This window comes from Acanthaster planci, linkage group LG14, assembly GCF_054643075.1.
Source record: "Acanthaster planci isolate LZ-2023a linkage group LG14, COTS_SCS, whole genome shotgun sequence".
Classification (NCBI taxonomy): Eukaryota; Metazoa; Echinodermata; class Asteroidea; order Valvatida; family Acanthasteridae; genus Acanthaster; species Acanthaster planci.
Genome location: NC_141790.1, coordinates 8,617,305 through 8,645,239, shown reverse-complemented (window position 1 = coordinate 8,645,239; position 27,935 = coordinate 8,617,305). Strand labels below are relative to the sequence as shown.

The window sequence follows — 27,935 nt, the reverse complement described above, 5'->3', positions numbered from 1 at the left end:
GTCCTGTGGACTCCCACATGTCCGCGAAGTGTTTTCCCTTCTCTTTAAGAAACAGCTTCAGAGGCATTTGGGTCCAAGAGAAACCGTCAAGGAAATCATCATCAAAAATTTAGCTCAGAGTTAACATAGCGAGAGAAAAAAGAACACTTTTTTAGTTTTCTTTCCTGAAATATGTTTACCCCCATTATTCCCCTCGCTTAAAAAAGACACAAGTTGTCATTTTCAGCGACGGATGATTATTGGGATTGTGCTATAAATGAGCCAAATTTTCCAAAGTTCTGCCAGAACCCAATTCCCAAAATATCAACACCACTGGAATATTACATTCCAAAATTTCCCAAACTGCCCTGTTTGTTTATGGAAAATAAAGAGTACTGGCGCTGGCAATGGTGAACATAACAAGTAAGAATAGCAAAAAAAAAAGGAAATCAGCTGAAACAAACACATGTGCTAACTACACAGAGACAAATCTGTAGGGAAACTTAAATGAAATTTAATTGGTCAGTTGTAATGGACAATAACTCTGAAACAATCCGTGATTAGCGAAATGGAAACACTGTTCAACAATACTGGCCCTCCCTATCTGAGAATGGAATCTTCTAATGGTTTCAACTAATCAGAACTGTTCCTTTTCCGCAGCAATCACATCTTCGGTTTCTTTCTACTGTTTACGGACAACATTACGGGCCAGTTTCTATTTCGTCACAATGGACCCTTAAAAAGGATACTAATTTTTTATGCTACAAATGAGTTCAATGTTATCGCAAGCTTCTTGAAAATCCTTGCAATGTACGTTATTCTTTTTACCCTCACCAGTTGCACCCATTCTCAAGTTTCGAGGTGAAACTCAGTTAGCTCCGCCCACCACAAACGTGGTCAATTGACACATGCTTCTGCGCTCCAGTGCCAGGATGCATGTTGCAGCCGCATGCGTAATGCACACCTGCACAGGTTGGACTTTTGTGCACGTATGCCAAACAAACCACAGCCGTGTATAGTCAAAAGATTATGGGTGGGGCTTACAGGATCACTCTATAACCTTTTTCCTGTGATGTCATGATCATGCTGGACCTATGACGTATTGTTATAGTAATCTACCTATTCAAGACAAACTAGTCAGGCATGCAGTGTTCGCACGTGCGCTTGCACGTGGTTGAAGCTGCCCATAAGAATATATGCGATCACCGTGGCCAAGGCAGTCCACGCGTGGAGGTATTGTCTACCTTTAGCGCAATCCAGTATAAATGAGTGCAAATGCCAATTGACCTATCGTGACAGAATTGCATCCACGCAGCTTGAGAAATGTTGTTCATTTACATGATATACAAAAATGGACGTGTGACGTGCAAACTCTGAGACAAACAAAACTCAACGAAAAAAAAATGCAAGGGGTTGTCTATGGGGCATGGCTAACTGGCAAACAATGACTTTAAGGGAAAAAACGGGGCATGGCTAACTGCCAAACAATGACTTTAAGGGAAAAAAGGGGGCATGGCTAACTGCCAAACAATGACTTTAAGGAAGGGTTAAGTTTAATCAAATATTGGAGCATGCTGCTGCAAAAATACAATTCTCTGGATCATCTCACTGATGAACGGCACAACTTTTCTCACGAGATGCAAGAGTAGATGGTTCTTGGATCCCCCCATCCCAAAAAGAGAAAAAAATTGCTTCCACACGTTTTGCTTGGAGTTAACATGAATGATGATACCCAACTTCAGTCATCCTACTAACAAAGTTGTGCCAGTCAGTCAGTCATTCTAAGTGTCCGCCAATTGTACCACCTCTGATCAAGATTTTGTAAGTTTGTGTTAAATTTCAGACCAGCCAGAAACAACATTCCACAATTCCAAGAAGGGAGTGAAAAAAAAATCAAATGTAAAAAAGCTTGCTTTTGGGTTACGCCCTTTGCAGTCTTTCTTAAATGGAATTGGCAATGCCTGCAGTCATTTTTTATACATCTGCAGCCAAACTAAGTGACACACCAAACTCAAGAGGGCAGTATTCTCTTCCTAAAGCAAACTAAAAGCACAAAATGTGCCTTGGCTTATTTAATGAAATCCGAAAATACTTTTTGATTGATCCAACTGAATTTTGGCCATGGTCCTAGCAACTTCCTCCCCCCCCAAAAAAGAAGGAATTCTCGGCTTTTACAGCTCCAAATGAGCTGGCTCCTTGGTGAGGTGGAAGGAGAAAGCAACAACTGACTCAAACTTAGTGTCGTACATGCCGTTCAGGGGCTCAATGGTGGCAGTGTAGGTCTTGCACTGCACTTTGATGTCCTCCTCCTTGGCCTGAAGGTCGAAGCGCACGGCAACATATGGCTTGATGTAGCCGGCCCACCGGGACACGTTAGTGGTGGCCATGAAGGGGAAGTAATGGAAGGGGACGCCGTGGTAGGGGTAGATGCGGGTGCCCTCGCCCAGCTGTTCGGGCTTCTTGTTTTTCTGCGAGAGAAATGGCCCATCACGGGTGTCTATGAGCAATGAATCAGCCAGTTCGGTATTCCAACCATGCATGCCCAAAATGAAGAGTGTCCGAGGTCATTTGGGAAGAGCAATATATGTACACAAGTCAGACGGTGGGCACAGTCATACGGTGACTTGCATACATGATTTTTTCTCAAATAACCCTTGATTCTCTGGAACCTGGAAGTGGCTCACTGACAATGTAAGTTGTGTTATGATTCACTCAACTTTTGTTATTTAAAGGCTGTGGAAGCAGAGGGCGGATCTAAAACCAATCTTTTGGGGCAGCCCGAAAACTTTTGAAATACATGTAACCTTTGATGATTTTTCTGAGGGGTAAGACTATAATTTGGGGATTTTTACATGTTTTGTGAGGGAAGTAGAAAGTCCCTATAAAAGGCTATATAACTTTCTGTCAGTTTTCAAAACAAAAAAATCTGCTTTTTTTAAGTGGGGGGGTGGCCTCTGTTCCCTCCCCTACTGCCTCACCCTCCGATCCATCGGTGGAGGGACAGACAAATAACTTTGTTATAAACAGACCTGTACTATAAAAGGATAAGAAAAACAAAGGAAAGCAAAAAAAGCTAAGGTGACTTGGGGACCTCAGACTTTGCTCTTCAGGGTTTTGTTTTAACAAGAGGCTTTTTTTGTACTGAGCATCTTCTGAAGTACATGTATCTCAAAACGTTATCGTCCGGTCTTCAAAAGTCTGAGATACAGCTGGTGACTTGGACAATTTCATCAACTCTGGACAATGCTATAAAGACCATGAAAGAGAGTTCCTAGCTGCCTAACTGTTGCTGTGTCCAGCTGAAATAATTTTGCGGGTACTCACGTAGGACCCGCACTTGATGGCGATGTTGCCCGGCTTGTAAGAATCAGCCACCTCCTCCGGTATCTCGCCTGGTTCATAATCCTCAGGAACCCAGTCTACAACCTAAGGGATGAGAGGACGTGTGAAAAGTGAAATAACGGGCTGCAAATGCACCCCTAGGGGTGTCAGGACATGTCCAAGAGAGGGTTGTTTGAAGGTGGGGCAGGGACCAGAATGTGCTATGTTGTTTTCAATACCAAATGAACCACTTCAAGTTTAAAAAGCACTTGTATGAGTTGGCATATGGCTGCACTGACGAGGCAGACCTCATGTGCATACATGTTCCCCAGTAACCTCACACATGGTTCATTTTGGAGCATGTGCTGTTGGAATACTGAACGAGCTCATTGCTTGGCAACCCTGCATCAGAGGAGAAATGGGTACCCAAGGGTGAAATGATACACCAGCATGAGGTTAAATGGGTGAAGGGTGGGGTGGTTCAAAAGTTATCCACTGCTGGGTCTGGCTGGGGCAGATTACTTTAAACTTGAGATGCAAGAATGCCTGGTCTTGTGCCTGGTCTTGAACCAAGTCTTGTGTCTGGTCTTATGTCTGGTCTTATGTCTGGTCTTGAGCCTGGTGTGGACTGCAACGCTGTTGTCTCTCGAATGGTCTTACCCGGTTCAAGCTGATGAACACACATGGCTTCCGTTGGTTGTAGCCAAAGTCCGGGGGCACACAGAACTCTCCCAGGGAGGTGCGATCAAAGCGGCAGAAAGAGCCCTCGGGGGGTGCTGTGCCATTAGAGCAGTCTACGTATCCTTCCGTCTGGTTGGCTGGGTCGAGAGCTACGATCGAGAGAGGGCCCATTTTTATTGGGTGACAGTGTGAAACCTGCCAATACAAGATTAGCTACTATGGCAGAGTAGGCCAGTTGCTGCAGGGGGGGGGTTCAGAGGGGTAGGGCCCCTAGGCAAGCAGCTGGCGCCCCCTGGTAGCTAGTGCTATGGCCCCCAAATGTCTGAAAGTGGCAACAGGTTCATGGCTGACAAAAAGACTAATGCACATGAAATTTGATACACTGTCCAACTACAATGACCACCTTGATCTTTAACAAATTGTATTCTGGGTGATTCATTTTCATTTACATTTTCTTCCCATTTTGGCACTAGAATTGATAATTTAGACAAACAGTTTTGTTTCGAACATGATGGTAGAAATACTCAACTGTGGCAGTCGGGATATACAACATTAACTCTAACCCCCTTAAGGTTACGCGACATCATGTTGAATTTGGAGGATTGAGAACACAGAACTGTATTCCACACATAGCAGCTTGATACACTTGGTGTTTAGTCCAAAGAAACTGGTGTCCCCCTTTTTCCCACTGGCAGATTATACAGTTTGAAGCTATGGAAGTGAGTTGGTAAACGGGTTGATGCCAGGAGGCTGTGAGTCACCTCCCCCCCGGCAGGTCCAATCACAGGATGGGGCTTAGTGACTAAAGGCCTGCAGGCATACGGAAGAGCAAGAAGCCCGTGTTTACTCACAATCCCAGATGGCCTGGAGTTGCTCGACGTACTTTGCATAGTCGTTGTTATTGGCGGCTGAATACTTGATCATGCTGTACTTGGCTAATGGGACGGCGGTCAAACCTTCAAGAAGATTAATAAACCCAAGAATGAGTGGGTTTGATATTCCAAGGTCAAACAAAAACAGTGACAGTGGCGTATTCAGCACAAGGGGTCCCCCAGATGAATCTTCTTTAATTTTCAAAGAATTCTTCACAGGTGAGTGGGATAGAAAGTAATTTACATTTATTTATCAAATATTGGCACCAAAACCTTAAGAAAACACCACCAACAAATAAAAGCAGCATTGTCAGGACCGTCAGCAAGGCTTTTAATTTCTTGCTCTCCTAATATCATGTTGAATGAGCCAAAGCCACATTCGCTGTTGGCTATGTACCCCCCCCCCACATCAAACACTGGATGTGCCACGGGTCAAAGATGAACATGAAGTCAATCCTATTGATGCGGCCACATGCCTTTGCAAGTGTGTTCTATCCTGCAATGACAGTGCCTTTTCGAAATATCAAACTATCCACTAGATCGATTCCACCCACTGTAAGTCACATAACCTACAGTGGGTATCAGACATCAACAAGCATGGTGGACTCCCACAGCACAGAGCGTCATTATGACAGCAAAGTGTGTGGTAAGTGTCATTCACCAAAAGTGGACAAACTACTTGATGTGACGAGTGCTACACAGAAAATCAGCCTGGTTTTTGATAAATACTTGAAACATATTTTGCCAAGGGAGGATGCCATACTTGTTGCTTTTTATACCTAATTCAGTTCAGGTGACTTAGTGGGCTCAATTGGTATATTGCTTGTGATTCAGATAAAAAACAAAACAATAATTGGCAATTGACAATAACACTGGGTGATTTGTAAACTCACCAGGCCGGCCGACGTAGGAATTGTAAGTGGGACGGTCCAGGTCAACAGTTAGAAGGAATATGTAGAGCAGAAGACCCCAGAAGGCGGCCAGGCAAATGTAGTAGATCAGGTAAAAGAGGCCAATTTCAGCTGAGTAAAGAACAGGACAAGAATCAAAGTGTTTAATTTGTCAGCGCTTTAGAACTACTCCCCAAACTTGGGCTTTGGCTACTTTTAGCTTGGTTTTCTAGCAGTCTTTGTGGGTTAAGTAACTTACTAGGAGCCCCTAGACTGAAGTTATGGGCACAGCAAAATGTTAAGTGAACAGCTAGTCGGAGGCTGTGTCCCAGTTACTTGCCTGCAGCCTGGAATTCCACACCATTTTATGGGTAGTGTATGTAATGCCAAACTACGGTAAAGCCTCTTTATTCAGACAGGGCCACATCAACCCTTTCCCTTTATGCACGTTTATACACCAAATTTTAGTCAGAAAGCTTTTCCATGCTCTCTGCTGAGCAGCAGATTGACACTTGAAGGTAACTCATGTTAACTGTTGGATGTAACAGTAGAGGTTGAACTCTGTATTCCTGTTGTCGATAATCCCTAAGATCATGCAAGGATGCTGGAAAAGGGGAGAAACAAATGATACAATCGTATATACTTTATAAATATAAAAATTGAATTCCGGTGAGTGCTGGAACAAGCAGGGTGATTTTCCAGAAAAGAGGTCCAACACACAGCCCTGTTTAACACTTGATCAGCAAATGCTGCACCGTACACACGTGCTTGCTGAATTCCCAACCATTCTCTATTGTTTCAACCGCACTACAACAATAAGGCATTTGGGAGTTTAATTGAATAAAATCTTGTGCACCGAGTTATCTGACAGCACATAAACATAATTTGAATTCTTCAGACTAAAGACACTGTTGCTATACATCGTGATTTGGGGCAAGCTTTCACATATCGATCACCATCTCTGGAATGGACTGGTTCCTTTATGCCCTCCTTATCCATTGTTGCAAGGTGTCTCTTATGTAACTAAGCAAAAGCTTGCCCCGAATCACGAGGTATAACAACAGTGGATTTAGTAAGGAGAATTCAAGTTGTTATGTTCGCGCAAATTTAAAGAACTCAGTGTACCAGATTTGGGTCAAAGTTAACTCGCAAAAGGCCAATTCTGTCAGCAATGCATCCACATCTCCACATTCAGAGCACATGAACAGAATCCCCAACGTCCTTGGAAATACATGTACAGTGACAAGTGGAAATACAAAACTTCTTTTCACAAAAAAGGGAACAATTAGGCATGCAATGGTTAGGGGGAATTAACCACTATTTATTAAAATCTCCTGCACATCAAAGTCAACTGTGTGGCGCACAAAGCCATCCATTAATACTTCAAAGTGTAATCCTCAGTACATATCACACAGACTACAAAAACAGGGGGAAAGAACTCTCTAAAGTTCAAAACTTTCTTCGCAGTTTATAATACAATAAGAGAGACAAGGAACTGAAGGGTACTGTAAAGGGGGGGCACTGAACTAAATACATGTAATGGAATTTTTTACTTTGCTTTTCATAAGTTATATGTCGGAGCTTGATCTTGCAGATTCTCCATCATTACAATGTCAAGATCGATTAATCCAAATTTGTCCTTGTTTCATAGCCGTTCAAACCAGTATTTGCAGCTTGTATGATCTATTTTTATGGTTTTGGGGCCACCAGTGGTCTGTTGTGGTCGAGTCCATTACAAAGCCAGTCACAACACTGGTCCTTAGTAGTAGGATGAACAACGACAAAGGACCGTTTCTGTCCCCGTTCACTTGAAAAGCCTGTGACTCGGCTAAAGACTGAAACTTACGACGGCCTTGACTATGACACTGTCGCTGCTTGACAAAGACCGGGGCCGCAAAGACCACCACTAGATTATTCCAGCAAGCTTGGAGAACCCACAGACTTCTGCTTGCAACTTAACAGTACATCCACCGGGCTTATGAGAGATTGGATGTGCAGTTCTGAATCTTGCTTGTTTAAATGACAAGGAAAGCAGAATTTTATCCTGTGGCATGATGGCTGAGGAATCCTCAGTTGTTGCATCCTTTGTTGCATCTTAGTCCCCATTTTCCTTAAAAAACATCTAATTACAAGTATACAATTCTTTACCTACTTAATTAGAACTTGTTAAAACCTAGATAATCAACAGAGTATCCCCATACAAATGGAATCTGAATACACAAATTGTACATTGGTTCCTTAAGATCCATGACTCAGTACTGGTTTGTGGGTTGAAATGGACATTTTGGAAAAATCAAGTCACAAACTCCTATTTATGTCTGGAATTTCACGTTGTTGAAAATGAATTGGAAAGATCTGGGGACAGATATAACTTCAGATTTCAAAATGTGCATTTTTGTACAGCCTGCTAGACCCATTTCTTTAAATATTTACGTTAGAGAAACAGTATGGACAACTTTCCCAGATCTTTCTTCTTTTTTTAATTGAATACTCCCATGTTGTGGGGAAAAGCTGCGTCATGAAATACATAATCATCACAACACATTCACAGATGTCTCGAGCAAGAAACTTTGATAATGATTTGGTAAACCTTTACGTTATTACTTTTTACTATTCCCTGAATGTTATATCTAAATTGTGAGCCATTGCTGTCAGAAGGGTTTGGTTTAAACTGCATCCAAAAATGCCGACACATTTCAGGTTCTTACGAGTCCAACACTGCATCCAAACAACTTTTAACAGTGACAGGTCACAGTCTAATTTTTAAAACAAGAAAGCTAAGAGCTAAACATAAGCCAAGAAGTAGTAAGCAATCAAAGGGAGGAATAGAGTTACCGGTACTCTGAATACAACATCTCACTGGTGAATACAGTTGGGCACATGGAACCCAAACTAGATTAAGCCAGTTCCACTTGGATCACACTGGTTCTAGCCGCAGTTAGAGAGTGTTAATCTCCAACCAGACTAAGCAGCATGGATACACTGGTGTGCAGGGGTTGCTCATCCCCACCAGTGCTAGATCTAGCCTGTTCCAACTGGGCCAAGCTTGTTCAAGCCATATTTCTTCATGCTGTGAAGCTGTTTGGAGGTCAGGGCATATGAATACCACATACCGGCGCGAGCCAGGTGGGTGGTTGGGGGTTTCTAAAGGAACTGCATGCCGAACCAGTACTGCATAATCAAAACCAGCTTACGTGGAGTACAAACTGTAACAAGGCATTGACCGACTGGCCAGAAAAAGCCAACCAGGAACAGGTTTGGCCTTGTTCAAACCTGTCGGGACAAGTCGCTATTTAAATGTGCTGGTTCTACGCCAGTTCTTTTATGCAGTGATCAACTGTCCGCAGATTTCCACCCACCGATGCCTGCCTCTAAACAAGCATTAAAGTCACCTCGCTATCTAAAATGCTACGTTATTAAATTACCCATAAAAAATCACAAAGTCAACTCTTTAATAATGACACAAATTTTACACAATTTTACATCTTCAAAATACTCTCAGCCTAAGCAATTTTGTTTTCAAAATCTTCTGACAATACACGTCTTTCCACAACTCTAATAACACAAAGGAGAATACGCAGGAAAGAATACGAGGAAGTACTGGTCAAATATTGTAATTACAACTTCAAAGTATTCTGTTGATAGCTGAAGTGTTTGTACCACTTTATGGCAGTAGTTAATATTAAGTGAGGAATCACGCTAGGTATGATGACAGAGGTACAGGAATGCGATGGCATACATGGTGTCCAAGAGAATACATGCAAAAGGCCTGACCGAGTTGAAAGGATTTTTTTTCTTAATTTGAAAACATTTTCAATGTGATAAGAGCATTAATTGCAACTGATTTTGATTACTGAAATAATGTATACAGACAATTTTTATTCGAGCAGAATTCTGAGGGTGAAAAGCACAAACAGAAATAGAATATCATTTTTGTTAAGGAGTCAAAACTTGGATCAGATTCCTGCTTGAGCAATGAGCTGTGGTTTGTGCTGAATTTGATGGGGAAAAAACCCACACAAAAACAATTGAGTTAATTTATTGCAGAAAGTTCGTGGTAGATGACTATACACGTATGCGCAAATAATGCAATTTGGGCAGAATACTTTTATAGCCTATCTACATCTGCAAATATTACAACAGATGAATAGTCATAATACAACGGATGCACAGTCATACCACTAGGGATGAATAGTCATATTACAACAGATTAACAGTCATATTACAACGGATGAATAGTCATAATACAACGGATGCACAGTCATATCACTATGGATGAAGAGTCATATTACAACAGATTAACAGTCATATTACAACGGGTGAATAGTCATAATACAACGGATGCACAGTCATATTACTATGGATGAATAGTCATATTACAACGGGTCGATAGTCCCTGGGTGACATCAGGGAAGCGACTGCAAATGAAGGGATTTGTTGTGTGAATCAAGGAGAGAGGTTCATCAGGGCCAAGACTTTTGGGACGGCAGCAGTTTGTCCGCTCCACATGTGACTGTGACGCTATGATTTTGTCAACTAATCTTCTTATAGTGCAACAAGACTAAGTAATGCATCACTCACTATTTGTACGATAGTCTGCAGTAAACAAAACTAGGGGGAAAAAAAGAAGAAAACTAACTCACCATGACAATTCATATAGAAAAGAAAGTGTTCAGTGCAACTTAAAATTCAAAACAAAAATGAAGGAATAAAAGGAAAGGATGTTTTAAAAGGAAAGGTATCCAAGAACATAGTAGTGCGGCGCGGGAATGCGGCAACAGGTTTGGCAGTCTTCAACCCAGAAACTGTATCGGTCAATCTTTAGTACTACGACTGGTCCACGTGATGAACGGTTGACTGAATTAATGCCAAATGCTACACGGGCCGAGGTGCAACATCCCTCACTCTCAGTGTGCATGTTTTTAATAGTGTAAGCAAGACATTCGATTGGAACACTGGAGAATTATCTTTTGCGCGTTCCGAATATCACACGCAAATTACGCCTCGTTAGATTGACCTCTTTCCCTGGAATTCCATCATCAAGTACCTGAAGCTCTCGTTTGATCGTGAAAATTGAATCTCACACGAAATCCTGGTTGTCAAATGCATTCCTCACACTGACTTACCAACATATACATAAACCGGGACAAAAGGTTTAAAAAAGAGATACGTACTGACATTTGGGAGAGGAAAAAAATGTATTCCTAACTACGACCTCATTACAATTCTTCTTTGCTCTTTGTGGACAGGACGAACTCATAAACAACGTCGGGGACGTAGTCGATGTCAAACAGGCCGCCCAGGGGCGAGAGGTTCCCCGCGTATGCCCGACATTGGACTTTGATCTTCTTGTCCATCACGTTGAGGTCAAACTGGACAGCGACGTACGGCTGGATGTAGTGGGCACGCTTGTCCTCATCTGTGGTCCCGACGAACGGGTAGTAATTGAAAGGGATGCCAGCTGACGGGTAGATGGTGTTGTTGGAGTAATCATACTTGTTTTTCTATTGGAAAGTTAAAGACAAAGCAGGCCCAGTCAACAGCAGAGTTCTGATGTTGCATGCCACGGCATGTTCAAGTGGCGACGGCAGTTAATTATCACTTGACCGACGTCGCTGGAACGACGGGTGGTTTGGACCTTCAAACTTACCATTTGAGAACCAGCCATTGGGCATGGTTGCTCTGCTGCTAATCAATAGCTGATTTATTTATTAATATTGGGGGGAGCCATTCACATGAAGAAACGAAAAAACTTGCGACTGACAACAAAATGTGACGCTGAGATTTTATAAATGATTTAACTGGGGCTGTTCAAGTGTTGCTGTATGGCACATGAACACTGTCAAAGCAACTGACTGTGTTTGGAGCCTCGTACACCAGCTTTTACCCAGCTCACTTAGTTGGCCAGCTTTTAACTACCAGCAGTTAACCTTGGTCAGCCAGTTAACCAGCTAACACTGGCCTTTGCTATGCCCAGCAATTTTTCTAATTCCACAAACGGCACATACACGTGGCAAAATACTGATTCTAACAATGTATGAGATATAAACGCGGCCATTAGACATGCGAGAGGTGGCAAAACCTTAAAAGCACAGCTTGTACCAGGCATGCCATTACAAGAAACAAACAAGACAATACAAAAGAAACAAAAAATACAAACTGGGAAAACATTACACACACTGTATATATACAAAATGAGGGTCAAATAAAAATAATGATGCATGAAAGGACTACTGGAGAGGGGGTGACGGATACTTAGTCACACATGAAACTACATGTAGGACCCTGGAGCCAAGGACGCATGAAATCTGTTGCGTAAGATAAAATGTACGTGTACATTCAGAGTTATCATCGAGTATCCTTCAGTGATTCTCTGTACTTGTCTCACACACGTATGGTTCCCACTGGTGTCTTGTATAGAAAAGTGCATGTCTTGCAAGTGCTGGGAGGAGGTACATGTACATTCAGGGTTCCTGCATCTAAAGGACAATTAAATTCTGTGACTTTTCCATGACCAAATTATGAAAATCCACGACCAAATAACGCAATTTCTTGGACTATTGGGCCTTTTAGGTTGCAAATACAATCACAGATTTTATGCGCTTTTTTTCCTGATAATAGAAATTACAGTGTTTTATGACTTCCATGACAAAATTCCACGACTTTAGTCACTTTTACAAAATTCCATGACTTTTCCAGGCCTGAAAAAGGAAAAACAAAATTCCCTGTACATTACACTGCATGGGCAGAGGAATTCCCAGCAGTATAATTACTCACATAATCCATGCAGTGGAACGCAATGTTTCCGGGCTCATAGACGTCCTTGATGACATCAGGGACACTGTCCTCATCGTAGTCCTCAGGAATCCATTCCGAAACCTGCAAAACGACAAGAACGAGGCTTCGGGGTCGGTTTCGATCGGTAGTCAGCATGGCACACTTTCGGGAGAATGGAGAGGAGACCGAAAGTGCTGGTCTGGATTTCATGAAATAATATGATTTCAGTGGGGCACTTTTAAAAGGACATTTACATACCTGCCAACACCGAAGTTAGAAATTGCTAACACCCATTTCAGGAGCCGCAGAAAACAAGCAGATGTGCCAAAGAAGCTATTTACATGGACATACATATACATGCACGCACATGTACATGTACCCCTATGTATGTGTGACAGCACCATTCTGCTATACCAAAGGGTGTCCTCTTTTGCCATGACTTCCCCCTCCTTTTTTTATAAAAATCAAAATGTTCATTTTTTTGGTGGTCTAAAAACTGAATAATAGAAGCAGTTCTGAAAAGGAGTAGGAATGGTTGGCAGGTGTACGTGTATTAGGCCGCATGAAAAAAATTTGTTGTTGATTGTCCCTGCCTGACCCACCGAAACAGCCCGTCTCCTATCTTTACTTTGAATACATGTACTGCAGAACTATGGTGAAGATTCAGAGATTACGTTTATTCAATTGCGAGTACAAAATCATATTGCATGTATAAACAGGCAGTGAAATCCAGAGTGGAATCTAGTGGTATCTGTCATCTACAGCACGTATATATTGGCAGAGCATTCACACAGCTCTGAACTCACATCAGACTTGTTGGCTTCGTATAAGAGGAAAAACAATCGGAAAGTGAAACTGATCACCGACATGGAGCCGAGATAAAACGCGAAACACATTAAAATGTATTTAGGTTGGTTCTAAAAATAATCAACTGCTTCTTATCACGTTAGTGGTGTCATGAGAAAAAAAATTAATAAATTAGAACCCTCTCTCCCGACCCAAGTTCCTGGAAAAAAAAGATCAACAATTTGCTTCTCTAGGTCGGAGATCATTAGCATGGTTTACTGGAACTGTTTGGTAATGAATACAACCCATTCTAATACAAGTGTCAAGGGGGGAAAGCACACTCACTCTGTTCAAACTGATGAACAGGCAAGGTGAACCCTCGTCCCAGCCAAACATGGGGGGTCGACAGGGGCCGAGGACCTCCCGGTCAAACCGACAGAACTTGCCGTCGGGCGCAGTATCGTTGAGGCAGTCCACGTAGACCTCATCAGTCTGATTTTCAGGAGCCAAGGCTGGGGTCAAGACAATGTAATAGAGAAAAACAAACAGAGACGTTAGTTACAGACTTATCGGCTCCAAACCGGGAACAGGAAATGCATTGTTTTCGCCCTGGAACAATGTTCCTATGGTTTGCACTCACAGATTCATGCACGGAACGTGTTGGAGCCCAGTGACCAACTGTCGCACCAAGCTTGAAGGAATTACCGCCAAGGGTCAGCATTTGTAAAGGTCCATCCTTGTTAAGGGCTCTGGCATCTTGTTACATTGAAAATCTGTATTTTCAGGCCTAAATAATATCACGTCTTACACAAGTGTAACATGCAATAATATCATTACATGCAAAACAAGGTAACGCTGCATGTTACGCTCCACGGATTTGGTCTGGCTGGCAGCTGGAACACCAAGGATTAAAAGACACAGAAGCGACAGTAAAACTCATCAACATTTGCTAGTAATCAAATTACACAGGTGGTCACAGTGAAATATTTAATGGTGGACAGATCAGACAGATGGTACTACTCCAAGTTGTGCAAAATGCAAACATGATTCTAAGATAACATGCGTTCAAAGTTATTTTTCACTTGAAAGCACCTATGATGGTAATTCGAGACCAGGGAAGAATGGCCTCTACCTGTTCTGCTCATTAACTCTCCTATGGTTTTACAGCACAAATGTGCACAAATGCCCACAGTCACTGGTGAGCATGTAGTTTCTATATGGAACTCAAACATGCACAGGTCCAGTGTGTACACAGTAGGTTGTCAGCACAAAATGACCCAGGGTCTTTTGTGCAGTCCTCTTCACTGCATTTGGTTTACTGCACAATTATGCACATGAAACAGTGAAGCACAGTTCTTAGGCAGCACAAAAGTGCAATCTGATATTCCTGTGAGGGACAGTTAGTGCAGTGCACAACACAACACAGCTGTGCTTCTTTGAGGTGTTTATCAAATGACCCAAAGAGTGACTTCAGCATAGGAGGGTTAAGTGCCAAATCTTTACAACATGACAGCTATTTGTAAAATTACACGATGACATGTTTTAATCTGAGCAAATGTCATCGCCTTCGCAACACTGAGTACATGTTAATCCAGCCAAACTCCAACACGAGGGTTTGTTGGAACTGTTCCGCACTGGTATACTGGTGGTGTATGTGATATTAGGCGTATCACAAATAAACACAGTCCAACTGTTCACATGCAGAGTTTACTGTTATGGTGTTGAGATTTTCAAGGATTTGGAAGATTCCTGGTAAGTCACTTGAGGGAGTCAGGGTTAAGACATGAGAGAGACTCACAATTCCAGATTTTCTTTAGATCCTCTATTTCGTCATTGTAGCTCTCTGGCACTTCGGGGTTGAACACCACATCGCCCTTATAGAACTTGGGTCTTAGCGTTACACCTGCATGAACAGAACAGAGTGCAGGTGGTCATGTTAAAAAGTCACCTCTCTAGTCTGGTACTTCCACTGCTGTTGAGTAAAACAAGGTCTGAAAACTACCCACACCCAACTTGTCGGCTCGTCTTATTTTCATTTTGAGGGTGCTGTTGGCTTCCGTCGGGAGAAAATTGAATGTGAACTGATCACCCTTGGCTGCAAAGTGGCTGCGTTGCGAAAATGGGCAAAACCCAGAAGAGGAAAACCGAGGAAATGAGGCTTATAGGTACTTAGTAAGGATAAGGAATTGGCTTCCCTGCAACTCTCAATCATAAATACATGTACCAAAGACAACTTAGCCTTTACTGTCAATTACCAGCTGTTTAATATCTGATAAAGCAACAGCTGGGTGTGCGCCATCTCACAAAGTAGGCGCTATGCCATAGGACAATCAGAGGACTGACACAAGCCCTCCAGTCTGAATTCAAGTCCACATATACGAGTCAAATGAACTGCCACAAAAACATTTGTTTGTCACTGACCACCCTGCTACTCGTGACTGGTCTTGTGAGTCTTGAGATGATCACAAGGACACAGTGTCCAACACGGATAAGCTACTACGGTCAGTCAATGTCGATAATATCTGATACATTAATCCCGTTTTATATCGATATGAATGATACCACTTTGACACTCATATCGATATATCGAAAACGCTGATATAATGAAAAAATGAAGCTTATAAATTATAAGAAAGCAGTTGTTATAGACAATATCTTGTCTGAGATGAAAGAAGAATGTTTGTGCCTTTTCCTAGAATTGCACTTGATGTGGATCGCTCAAGAGAAACCCAGAGGCACTAAATTGTTAGTGTTCAGCCCGATAAACCTCTGAATCCCCTTTCAAGAATTCAATCTTAACACTGCTGGCTTTCTGTGATCTTGCTGTCTGATCATGCTGACGACTGTCGCAGTGTCACGGACTTGTAAAATATTCACACTGGTCATGTATCTCCGGCTGTAAGGCAGCTTACCAATTGGTCCTTGAGCCATGGATACTTTTCCCCAACTCACAACTCTGGCAACATGAACTTTTTGATTCCGTCGAGGCGACTTACAGGTTAAACAATGTGGCAAAAATGTTGCTGTCTCGATTTTAAGTTCTGGTAGCCAAAAATAACATTTCTCCTTAAGTTGCAGTTCATTACCTCTGTAGGCCCATCCCCTAACCTTTATACTGGTAGTTGCCCTTAACCTTTTTGTGCTTCTTTGAAGGGTCCCCATTATTTTGATTTTGCCATAAATGTTCATTAATAAAGGTTAGATCCTTTAAAGAAATCTGCAAAGATAATGTAATAACAGAAAGCTTGCCATTGAAAGGGTAAGGATGTAGTTTGTAATATTATGTAATAATTACCATAACAAGGACAATCTTCCTTGTTTCTGACCACAGTGATTCCAGCAGTTGGGGATGGATATGCAGCATGATTACATGTACATGTATGTGTGAGTTTGTTCGAATAGGTACTGCCTGTCCATACTCTTTGTACTGTGCAGTGGGCCTGCTGTACCCAAACAAAATCACACAGGTAAAGACCTGTTGAAGTCTGTGGGATTGGGTACTGTGAGGTAAGAGTGTTTTTCCCGAGGTGTTGAATTTGGTATGATTGGGGAAGGTTAGGGTCCAGCTACACTTGGGTGGTTAGGGTTAGAGGATTTATACCTTTTGCGCACCCTTTGTAAGGTTTCATGGCTTCGTCAATTGTTTAGTCTTTCCTCAAGACCCCAGTGCTTGATGTCGGATTGTGCAGAAATGCGCCCTTTTTATGATCAGCATGCTGGGTAGCATGCTGATCTTAAACACTAGAACGGTTCTCTACTAACGATGACCCAAATAATCCCTGACGCTCGGAACTGAGAATGATACATGTACGTGTGTAACCTCACGGCCCGCACACGCAGTTCCAACGCTTTTTCTTGGCAATGACCCAAAGCTGCCATCAACGACTGTTTGCCGAGTAGGCTGAATCAAAACGGAGCCCGAATACTGCATACATGTACTTCAGCGTTTAGGTCGGTTCATACATGAATCGGCCTTATAGTACGACGGCCGCTAACCGCTTTCCTACCGCAGCACGGATCAAACTTGAAAATTGTTCTGTGTTTTTGGGGGGCAGGGTTAGAAAGTCAGTTGATTTGGGTATAAAAGAACTGAACCATCAATAAGGTCTGCCATTCCAGTCGCTGGCAGGCTGGGACTTTGCAAGTTGTACATTGATTGTTTTGAGAGACAAGCCATAGAGCGTGGACTGGCGAGACTTAGGAGTGCACATTCATATTAAAATGAGGTGAGCCATTAGTGATGCTGGGTGTTCCAAACGTGGACTGGCCAGAGTATGCATGCCTTTGCATTTGAATATACCACACTGACCGTAGGTTGTTGTCGTCAGGTGCTCTTTTGTTTGAGAAAGATAAAAAAGCTCGTGAATTTCAGCAGACTTATTGCTTGCTGCACAGTTAGGACCAACTGATAAGCCGCCTAACCACAAAAGGTGTTCGGCATTGGTTTTGATCTTGAGAACATTCTTCGAAAAAAAAAATGATATATTGGTATTATCGATATCTGGCTGCTGATATATCAATATCAGCAATTATCTATAACTGACGGTGCTAATAAGCTACTGACACATCTTGGTAGATTCTAGTGGTATGAAGCCTCTGGGGCAAGGTTGCAGGTCTGCCCCGTCAACTTACCCGGCACATTGACGTACGAGTTATAGGTGGGGTGGTCCGGGCTGACTGTCTGCATAAAGATGAAGAGCATGAGGGCCCAGAAACCGGCTAAGCAGATGTAAAGGATCAGGTAGAAAATTCCAATCTGACCTGTCATCACAGAATAAAATTGAGACATACGAGTTAAGGCAAAGCCGTCATCCTGCAGGGGGCATGAACCTGCGGATGGCATGCATGACGAGAGCTCCTTGTTAAAACTTGTAGAAACAGTAATGAACAAAATTTAACAGAGCATGTGGCTTTTTGTGCCTGGGTGAAAAATTGTGATTTTGTGACGCCCTTGGTAACATGCCTTTCTGATTGGGGGGGGGCAACAATCTACTTTATGTTGACGAAGCAAAACAAAACGGTAAAATGGTGGCTACCATAGAAATGTATCCATTCTGAGCACATGGGACAAACCTGTTATGAATTTGTACGGAAGAACATTATTACTGACAGGATGCAGTGTGCATTAAGCATGCACATAATTTGCAGGCGACCGATTAGAAAAGGAATTGATTGTTGTGCAGTGTGGCCAAGACACGGGTGGTGTACATTGTAGATGTAAGTAATACATTCTCAGGAACATCACACCAAGAAATAATTTTCAAAAATAATCAATGCATTTCCAAACACGTCTATCAATTAAACAGTACATGTATTTTGAACCAAGAATCAAACATGTATTACGCGTTTCGATTATTTGCTTCTCTTACGTATTTCATGCATTCAATCTTTTCTCAGTGCTTTGTACTTCATGCAATTCATTTTGAATTTGTTTCCATGACAACTAATATTCTCTAGAATGCAAACCACAACAGAATTCAATTCTTTACAAATGTTATCCTTGTTCTCATATGCAATTATATCTACAATTTAATTATCTACTAGTACGCAGGAAAAAAAACCAGCTGCTCTGATATGCATGTACATGTAGAACCATGCGAGTTGCTTAAACGGTCTACACGTACTGCACGTGCCAGTAATGTTCATACTAATGCATTATCTTCCTCTAAAAGCACTCCAACAGGCTTGGTTTACATGCTGTGTTGTTTATTACTGGTATGATTCATACTCTACATCCGTGTTGGTTTATAGCAATAAATGCTTTGTGAGGATGACTGAGGAATTGTTGGAAACAGCAGAGGCACTATCCATGCGAAGTGAGAATTTTAACGCTGCTTACATGTACTTGCTAAGCCAAAACAACCGTCCTCTTTCAGAGGCATTCGTAGATTTTGCATGTAGAAATACTCAATGCTTTTCAGGTAAACTCCACGAATACGTACATGTACTAATACTCCTCACTATACGTGTATGCAGACATGTTAATCTCGAATGCATGCGCACAGCAATTGTACACATTTTTAAGTATGCATAAAAATCAGCTGTTATTACTGTATCATGTGCACTGCAGTGGATTCTTTGTGGATGCGTTGCAAGTTGACAACCGTGACATTTACTCCAACACTTAGGGTGAGCGTACGCCTCGGCATAATTAATGCTCCCGGTGGGCAGAATGGCTATTCATTTGTCAGATACTGGTACATGTACATGTATGTAGTCCAGACTGCTTCAAGGAAGCTCGCATTACCACGGCTGCCATTAACGCTGGGCTTGCATTTCCCAAATGAAAAACAGCTTCATTTTTTTAAAGAAATTTTGCGAGTATAACCTGTGAAATGAGTACAAGGCCAAATACCATTTAGTGTGCATAATTAGGTAAAATTCTTCAAAAATAAAACTGGGACAAACACGCAGCACCTTTTATTCAAAAGTGACAGCAGGGTTTGACTGATTTAAAGTGTTAAAAATTCTTTCACATCTCGGGTCGCACAAATAAAAAGCTGACACACCAGAGGGGTCATCCACACTTCTAGTAATGCACAAATTAATATCAAGCCTGAAAACTAATCACCGAGACAGAATTTTCAGCACTAAATTTTTCCTTTTATGGTGCATGCAGTTCGTGCAACTATGTTCATGTAAAATAACACTGAATACTACAAAGGCATGCTTACCATAAGTAGTAATAATTCATGAATTTTAAGCAAGTTTCAACCTTAACCCTAACTGCAAAGCATATTGTTTGGCTTACACTACACAGTACTACAGAATACTAAGTAATAGTCTGAGCCTGAAGGACCTAGTGCTACAAATTACTAATTCTGGCTAGGTTACTTTCATTGTTACTTTTACAGAGAACAATAAGCCATGCATTTACAGCGCCACAGCACTGTATGGTACATTGTCTTATCTATTGTATCTTATGGCTTCACAGAACAATAAAGTCATGTCCTCTTACAAGCGAGAGTGCTCAGTACTACATTTTACTACAAGTAGTAATTTGTTTTATGTAGGGTTAGGGTCAATAAGCCTGATCAAATACATGTACATGTACCTTATACTGTATTATCTGCAAATGTGTATTTAGCACAAACCTGCATAGGTACATGCATGTAGAGCACACGTACATTTACTTGTATGAGTAAATAACGCCTACTGTACATGTAGGTAAAATTGATAAGGTAACATTTTGCTGATCCTAGGCAAGCAGCAAGATACACATGCATCATGCTCTCACGATTGGCACATTCAGGGGGATGCTGACACTAACCTGTCCACACACACAGCGGTGAGAGAGATGGCCAAAGCAGGATCGGGGAGGGAGGACGCTGGGTCGGACGTTCAAAGCACGAGGGAGAGGGACGTGCAAAGTTGTGCAAAGCGAGTAAACTGTGCATACATATGCAACGCGACAAAGCGCTAGCGGCTGAACACGTACAATGTAGTCCAACAAACAATGTGGATTTGGAGGGTCGGACTCAGACTGAGCAGAGAAACTTGTTCGGTTTTCAGGGGAACCTGAAGCCATCACGTGAGGCTTTTAAACTTCATCTTATTCCTTTGTGTGATTTCAAACTTCATATTATTTGCAGACTGGGTTTTTCATTTTTCCTCAATTACACTGTACATGTACATTATGTACATCTGAAATACATATTTTCTTGAAGTGTTTGATGTCAGTGTGACTGCACAACATCCGTACCAGTACCAGAGATGGACTTCCACATTTCTTCATGGGAAATTTGTACACTGATGGATACTCAATACATGCAGAAAATAACTGTTAACAAAAAAATCTCCCTCTTTACTGATCAGATCAATTTAAAAATTATTTCTACTGTTGGATTCCAGACTGGATCCAGGAAGGTTATGCTGAATTAATACATGCAGAAAATAACTGTTAACAAAAAATCTCCCTCTTTACTGATCAGATCAAATTAAAAAATTATTTCTACTGTTGGATTCCAGACTGGATCCAGGAAGGTTATGCTGAATTCATTATAAGCAAACCCTTTTAAACCAAGGGAGACCAACATCTCCACAAGCATTGTTAAAAAAAGCTTGGGGAAATTGACACTGGAAGCCATTAGACCCTCTTTGCTATGCAAACACAGATTCCTAGCGATAAACATTTTATCCAGTTACATCATGGAGGAAGGAGGATGGTTACATGTACAGTATACTCCGAACACTATGAATCTCGTTAAAACCTGTTATATAAATTAACATCTCCCCAACGTAAAAATACATCTTGAAAACTATGAATCTTTAATGCAATCTGTAGCGAACAGTTAGTGTCCCAGTAATGAGTTCCACCAGTCTGCATCTCTGGTAGGTTTTCGGACAGGTGTTGTACATGTATGGTGCACCCATGACTGGCACAGTATGTTCACACAGACACACCCACAAGTGAAAGTGCATGGGTATTTTGGGCTTTGTAGAAAATGACATCTGGGAGCTTTTTTCCCTTCTTTCAGCAGAACTGGATTTGTTTCCAAAGGACAGATGGATCGGGAGGAGGGGGAGAGCACCAGGGACCATGGCCCCTTCCAAAAGACGCAGTACATTTTGTTAATCGTACATGTGAAAGATGATTTTTGGTCTAAAACGCAGTCTCACCCCTCAGAAATGCCATAAAAGGTTACAGGAAAACCCCCCAACTTTTTGGCCTCTCCAAAACAAGCACACCCCCCCACCAAAAATTTGGTTCTTGATATGTACATCTACATGTAAAGCCATTAATGATGACCAACAAATTGTGACACCATCTTTTCAAAATCCTTTTCCCAGTATTTCCATGTGGCCAGCATGCCCGCATATGCATCTGGGCCTCCCACTCAAACAAACATGTACATGTTCAATACTGCCCATTCACCTGCTGAATGGAGCCCTGATAAGATATGCAAACAATACTTAAACCTGGCCCCTCCAGGATTGTTAAAACTGCAGCTGAGCCATGCGCCCAAGACCAAAATCACCAAAATCGTCACCGTTATTTCATGCACTTGGGGCGACATGAATCTCACAGAAGCTGATTTTGTGTGCTGGTGCTGGCTAAAGCCTCCGTCCTTGAAGCATGCTTATATGTTTGTTTCAAGGTTACCTTTCACAGCAGACTTACTACTGCCGGATAACTACATTTGTACATGTAATTCAACTTTTGTGCTTTGAAAGTTATTTCGTTTTCACTGATATATCCCCCCTAAATCTACCATTCTTGGGAAATGAGGGAGGTGATACTGTTGAAGTAGTGGCTGAAACCCTGACAATCTCTCAACTCCCAAAATTAATTCACCTGTAATTACCCCAAGTTGTCTAACCACTTTGGAATGAAGGAACTTTAGAAGAATACATACAATGTAAAATCAACAGGAACCCCCAACATTTTTTGTACCCACATACATGTAATATCCATTTTCATCAGGGTGCCAGACCGAGACGTATACATGTACATCAAAAGGAAATGTTCAGCATGATTCGTTTAGGGTAAACTGGAAAAACCCCCAAACACACCAAATTGCTGGGGAAACTGGGCTGAAAACTTATTCTCAGGAATTTAGCAGTCAAACCTTGTTAATATGGGGTCCTTTGGACTTGGCAAATTACCTTGTTATAACGGGAACCTTGTATTATCAGGAGTGCAAACAATGAAAAAGAAAGGACTGGGACCTGAACTTTCCCTTGTTATAAGCAGAATCTTGTATTAACGGAGCTCTTGTTAACGAGGTTCGACTGTACAATTTTGATTGCTGAACCAGTAAGTAACCTTTGAATGTGCACAGTAATAATATGCACACTCAGCAGCAACAACTGACTGAACTCTGTACATAACCTTGAACCTACTAGCATAGGGGTGCTTACATGCCACTCTAGTCTAGGGAAGAACTCATTTTGTAAATCGGGGCACTGGTGGCTCTTTTAAAGTCAACACAGGCCCTGATACCACAGGTTTAATTGGCAGCAGTTTATCAGTTGGACCCTGTTGCCCATTATTGACTGATACCCTGAACCCTTGCCCTGCTAACCCCAGGTCTTCCCTCAAACCCCGGAGTTCCTCCTCACCGATAATTGCATGCATCCTCATGTTGATCAGCCCATGCATGGGACAGGGTTCGGTGGTTCAGCCTACATGTACATGTAGGTGCAGTCAATGTGCGCGGTGTCTGCAATAATTCATAGTGCATTACTGCTTGAATGGAGACTTCCAAAAAAGGATTCAATTATGCGGGACCTGCTGAGACTCCCTGTGCTGGTTCATACATGAGGTTGCCTCACAGGTAGCAGAGGATTAATCTGACAAAGCCAATACCCCAACCATTTGCACTGTAATAAACTTTTATGGATGCCCAGTAAAGGGCGAGCTGTACGCATTCTTTGCTTTGCAATCCAGTCCCATAACGTGTGGCAAACTAATAACACTTAACAGAATGTACTAAGCTACCAGTAAGTTGCCTACTGCGACATAAATTTGTGCCCGAAAGTGAGGAGATGGGGAGTTGTGGGAGGGGGGATAATTTGCCTGGCTATAGAAATCTGAAAAGAGTACATGTACACAACAGTAACAACCAAGGCGCAGAATGAAGTTCTTTTATACATACAAGAGGATGATGAATATTATATATACACTGTGACACATGTTGTTTCAAGCATGTGGGGCCGAACTGATCGTCAAGTCCATCATAAGTTACTGTTAAATCAAGTTCACAAGCAAGCGACTCAAATTAACTGAGTCAAAAGCACTCCTTTGTCACTGGCCACTCTGCTACTCGCGACTAGTTTTTGTGAGAGGGAGTGTGACTGGTCTTGTGAGTGGTGGGCTCGACTATGGCCCTGCAAACATCACACAAAGTTATGACGCACCAGCATGTGCATGAATATGTTCCTAAGATTACTCGGCGTAAGTCATGCATGAACAGTGTATTAATTAAGCAGGCCTCAAATTTCCCGATGGCTACGACAGCCGTGGCTGTCGGTGCCCTCCCATTTGGCTGTGGTGCCTCTGAAAAGTGATCGTATTTAACCGCCAAGATGGCAGTGCCTTTTTTCTCTTGGCTATAGTGCCCTACATGTGCATATCGACGGCCCTCGTTCAGCAAGGTACGCGAAAAGCGGCATGGAAAGTGACATACACATCATTCCATGATCGTTCACATTCGACTGGAACACTGTGCCACGCCATCCAAATACATGACATGCATGCATATGCAGGGCGTGCGTGCACTGTGTGTATGTGGGGATGGGTACCGGTATATCGTACACTCAGCCCGCCGCGCACCGGCAGCCTGGCCTTGACCGCATCATGCACACTGCACGATCTCAAGCGCGGCACAGTCAATGTTGCAAGGCAACACCCACTGGCCTATCCAATGACTTAACATAACAGCACATGAACAAACCAAGCACCATGCATGTTGGTCTAAAACTAAGTGCTTATCAACATGTACACGTTAACGGTACATGTACATGTATATCGATAGCTCCATGTTTTTCATGCACACGGGACAACTGTATGGTCGTGGCAGTACTTTAAGTAACACCGCAATGTGGTGTTTGCAGTGTAGTGCCATGCGCCGCATGCGATCCAAACTGTACATTTACAATATCGACAATATCGGGATTACCGGGATTACCGGGATTCTCATGTACGTTGTTGTGTGCAAAGTCACGCAGTTGACTGTTGTCTTTCAACACTCGGCTGCTGGTTTGGCACTTATCATGGACATGTTCAGGTATAATGCGTAGGCCCTATCCTACTTTTTCTCAGGCCAGGCTGAATGATTACTGATTTTCATGCAATATACATGTAAAAAAAAAAAAAATTTCGAAATCGGAATGGCATTAATGGCAGAACTTTGGTACGCTGATGGCATTTATGCCCTCACGTTTGGCAGTGCCCTTTACTTCAGCCAGTCAACCAATGCCAAATGGCAGTGCCCTAAAAAACATGAAATGTGAGGCCTGATCTGCCATGTGAAGGGTTCAACTCGTTAACCACACCAGCTGCCTAAAAAGGGGAGGGAGGGGACAGCCTGTGACTACTCAAACACACCATCTCCCCAATGCCACACTCTGATGACTCAGCAACGCAACAGCCTGCTCAGTCGACTGACCAAATCCTTATGCGAACCCTTCCCTGCCCCCTTCTCTGGCACACCGTATGACCTCAGACACAGGAAAACCTCACCAACTGCTTTGGCCTTCCCCAGGGTCTGTGGCTAATTTTGGCATGGTTGGGGGAAATAGGCCCCAACTCTACAAGTGAATGAATCATTTCCTGGTGAGTTCCCCCTTGCAGGAACAAAGTGATTCCCAGTCATTTTTCCCCCTTCCTTGCACCGTGATTTGGCAATCTCTCCCTTTAGAAGCAGGAAAATTTCTTAGTTTTTTGCTACCCAACAGTCCTGAATCCTTCAACTTCTGAATGAGTTTTCAAATACATTTACATATATCCTAAGGATTTGAATACATTTCTGGTACATTAATATTGTCAGAATGTAGATAAGTGTTGGTTCTTTAATCCTCCTATGCTGCAGACACTCTTTGAGCCAGTTGGTAATCAAAAAGATGCACAGCTCTGTCACACTACAAACTGCACTAACTATCCCAACAGGAATATCAGATGTACTTTTGTGCTGTCCAACAACTGTGCAGTAAACTAATGGCAGTGAAGAGGACTGCACAAAAGAGCCTGTGTCATTTCGTACTGGCAACGAATGCACACACATTGAGGCTGTGCGTATTTGTGTTTGACATAGAAAACATATGCAAAATAGTGACGTTTGGTATTTGTGCATATCTGCTCCACTAAACTGGGGATTATGTATTGGGGATCCCCAGTTTAACTGGGTTTGTTACTTAAAGCTTGTAAAACTGGTCAAAAACTAAAATTCAAAATTTTGAATTGTAAATTGTGAGAAAAGATTTCTTACTGATAAACCTGCAATGTAAATCTGTATCTGTATCATGTGTTAAAACACAGTTTCCCCTCATAATTCTCCTCAACAGCCTCCCCTCTTTTCAACATCAACCCTACAGTTAATGAGTATGATGTTATAGTCATCTACCAAGGTGAAGTCAAAAGTTTTAATTTAACGTTTATGTCGGTATAGTTGCCACATTCCTTATGTCGCCACTTTCTGAGAAAACCAATCATACTTGATGATATGAGGCGAAATTAGGAACCTAACTGCTGTACGGCCATGGAAGTTACGTCCCCCTTCTATTATTCTAGAAATGGGGTCCCCAAATATACATTCCCTGTTAAACCATAGCCGGCACAATTGCAGAATATCCCGCCACTCACCTTGCCCACCTCGTACCCGCGGATACGGAGTCACGCTTCCACAAGGCCCACTTGTATCCACAGAGCAGCTCTCGGGACCCACATTAGACTTGCAAAATTCTTCCGTCTTTCCCATTCACTTTGCGTTGCGGTACGCCACAATGCCCACTTCGTACTCCCGTATCCGCGAAGCCATTTCCCAGGACCCACATTGGACTTAAGCCGAACAACCTCCACTCGACTACATAGCCATTAGATTGTTAGGGGGTATTTTCGCGTGGCAGGGTATTCTGCAATTACTCCCCATAGCCTATTTGCGGATGTGACTTTGCATGACCTTGGGTTAGTGCTAAGTGAAAAAAATGCATTTTATATTACTTTGCATGGCAAAGGAGGCTAGGAGGAGGCTAGGCTAAATTTAAACAAGAAAAAAGCACTGGGGCTTACTGTAAAAAGACAACCTCCTTGAAGGTAATTTGATGAAAATAATAAAGACCTCCCTTGTGTTAGAAATAAAACTGATCATGACTGCAACTTCTATTACTAATACTATTGAACTAGGGAAGGAGGGCGCCCCGTTACAGTTAACCACAGTGAGGAACACCGGCCTGACCGGCGTTTCTGAACATTCACAAACATGTCACGCCTTTAACAGCGACGATTAAACCATGTACCTACCCCAACTCTTCGCATTTCTGCCAAGGAACTCCCTCTTTTCCGAATTCCACAGGAATATGCGAAAGGCCGCCCAATTTGTGCGGACTTTTTGCCTGAAAGTTGGCTTATCTTCGCCACCCATGATGTTGTTAGTTCACGCAGTCGAGTCCAACCAAACGAAAAGAACGATCGATTTGAGCCTATGCCTGAACATATACATTTTCATTACCATAAGCTTAGTCTGAGCCCATGTAAAGATTTCCATTTCAAATTTACAGCATGCTACACGAATGTGCTTAAACACGTCTGGGTACAGGACCATTTTTACGGCATGCCGGCTGGTACTCGTTGGTTAACGGTTACCAATGAAATATTACGTGGGGCCGCTGAGCTCCCGGATGTAAAGTTTGCTGCCTAACCAAGTCTCAACACTAGGGTGCGCACGTATTTTGCCATAACGGTGGTGAAGTTGAAGCAGGGATGAAAAACTCCAACCTTCGGCTACAAAACCCTCATTGGACTAACATGTTACTGGATGACATGCCAAACGTTTTTTTTATAGAAGTTGCAAGGGAATTGCTATTACGAAATTGTGAAGGCTTTTGACACATAACAAGGCTCGAACTTGAAACGAAATGGTTGAAATTTACAAAATGCATCCGCTTTGTATCCATAGACATCACATAAAGC

The 27,935-nt window shown here is 42.3% G+C and overlaps 1 protein-coding gene across 2 annotated transcripts; it reads right to left on the bottom strand.

Moving 5' to 3' along the window:
• Positions 1 to 471: 471 nt before the first annotated feature.
• LOC110980765 (sodium/potassium-transporting ATPase subunit beta-1-like) lies at positions 472 to 27,462 on the bottom strand. 2 transcript variants are annotated; one of them, XM_087145672.1, is made up of 6 exons: positions 27,267 to 27,462; positions 5,747 to 5,875; positions 4,833 to 4,937; positions 3,961 to 4,130; positions 3,304 to 3,405; positions 472 to 2,447 (listed from the first exon to the last, which is right to left on the bottom strand). In XM_087145672.1, the coding sequence occupies exons 1-6, from the start codon at positions 27,385 to 27,387 to the stop codon at positions 2,151 to 2,153; spliced, it is 924 nt and encodes a 307-aa protein (XP_087001798.1). In that variant the 5' UTR covers positions 27,388 to 27,462; the 3' UTR covers positions 472 to 2,150. The 2 variants fall into 2 exon arrangements, with proteins under 2 accessions (XP_087001798.1, XP_022093414.2); XM_022237722.2 differs by lacking the exons at positions 472 to 2,447; positions 3,304 to 3,405; positions 3,961 to 4,130; positions 4,833 to 4,937; positions 5,747 to 5,875 and adding exons at positions 7,044 to 11,247; positions 12,521 to 12,622; positions 13,652 to 13,818; positions 15,105 to 15,209; positions 17,939 to 18,067 and having other exon boundaries at positions 27,267 to 27,442.
• Between the last annotated feature and the right edge of the window lie 473 nt (positions 27,463 to 27,935).

Excerpts from the sequence above, each read along its gene's own strand:
- LOC110980765 (XM_087145672.1), bottom strand. The coding sequence starts at position 27,387 with ATGGGTGGCGAAGATAAGCCAACTTTCAGGCAAAAAGTCCGCACAAAT. Across the intron at positions 3,406-3,960 it reads TGTTCATCAGCTTGAACCGG|GTTGTAGACTGGGTTCCTGA; the intron begins GTAAGACCATTC and ends CTCATCCCTTAG. Across the intron at positions 2,448-3,303 it reads CCATCAAGTGCGGGTCCTAC|AAAAACAAGAAGCCCGAACA; the intron begins GTGAGTACCCGC and ends TTTCTCTCGCAG.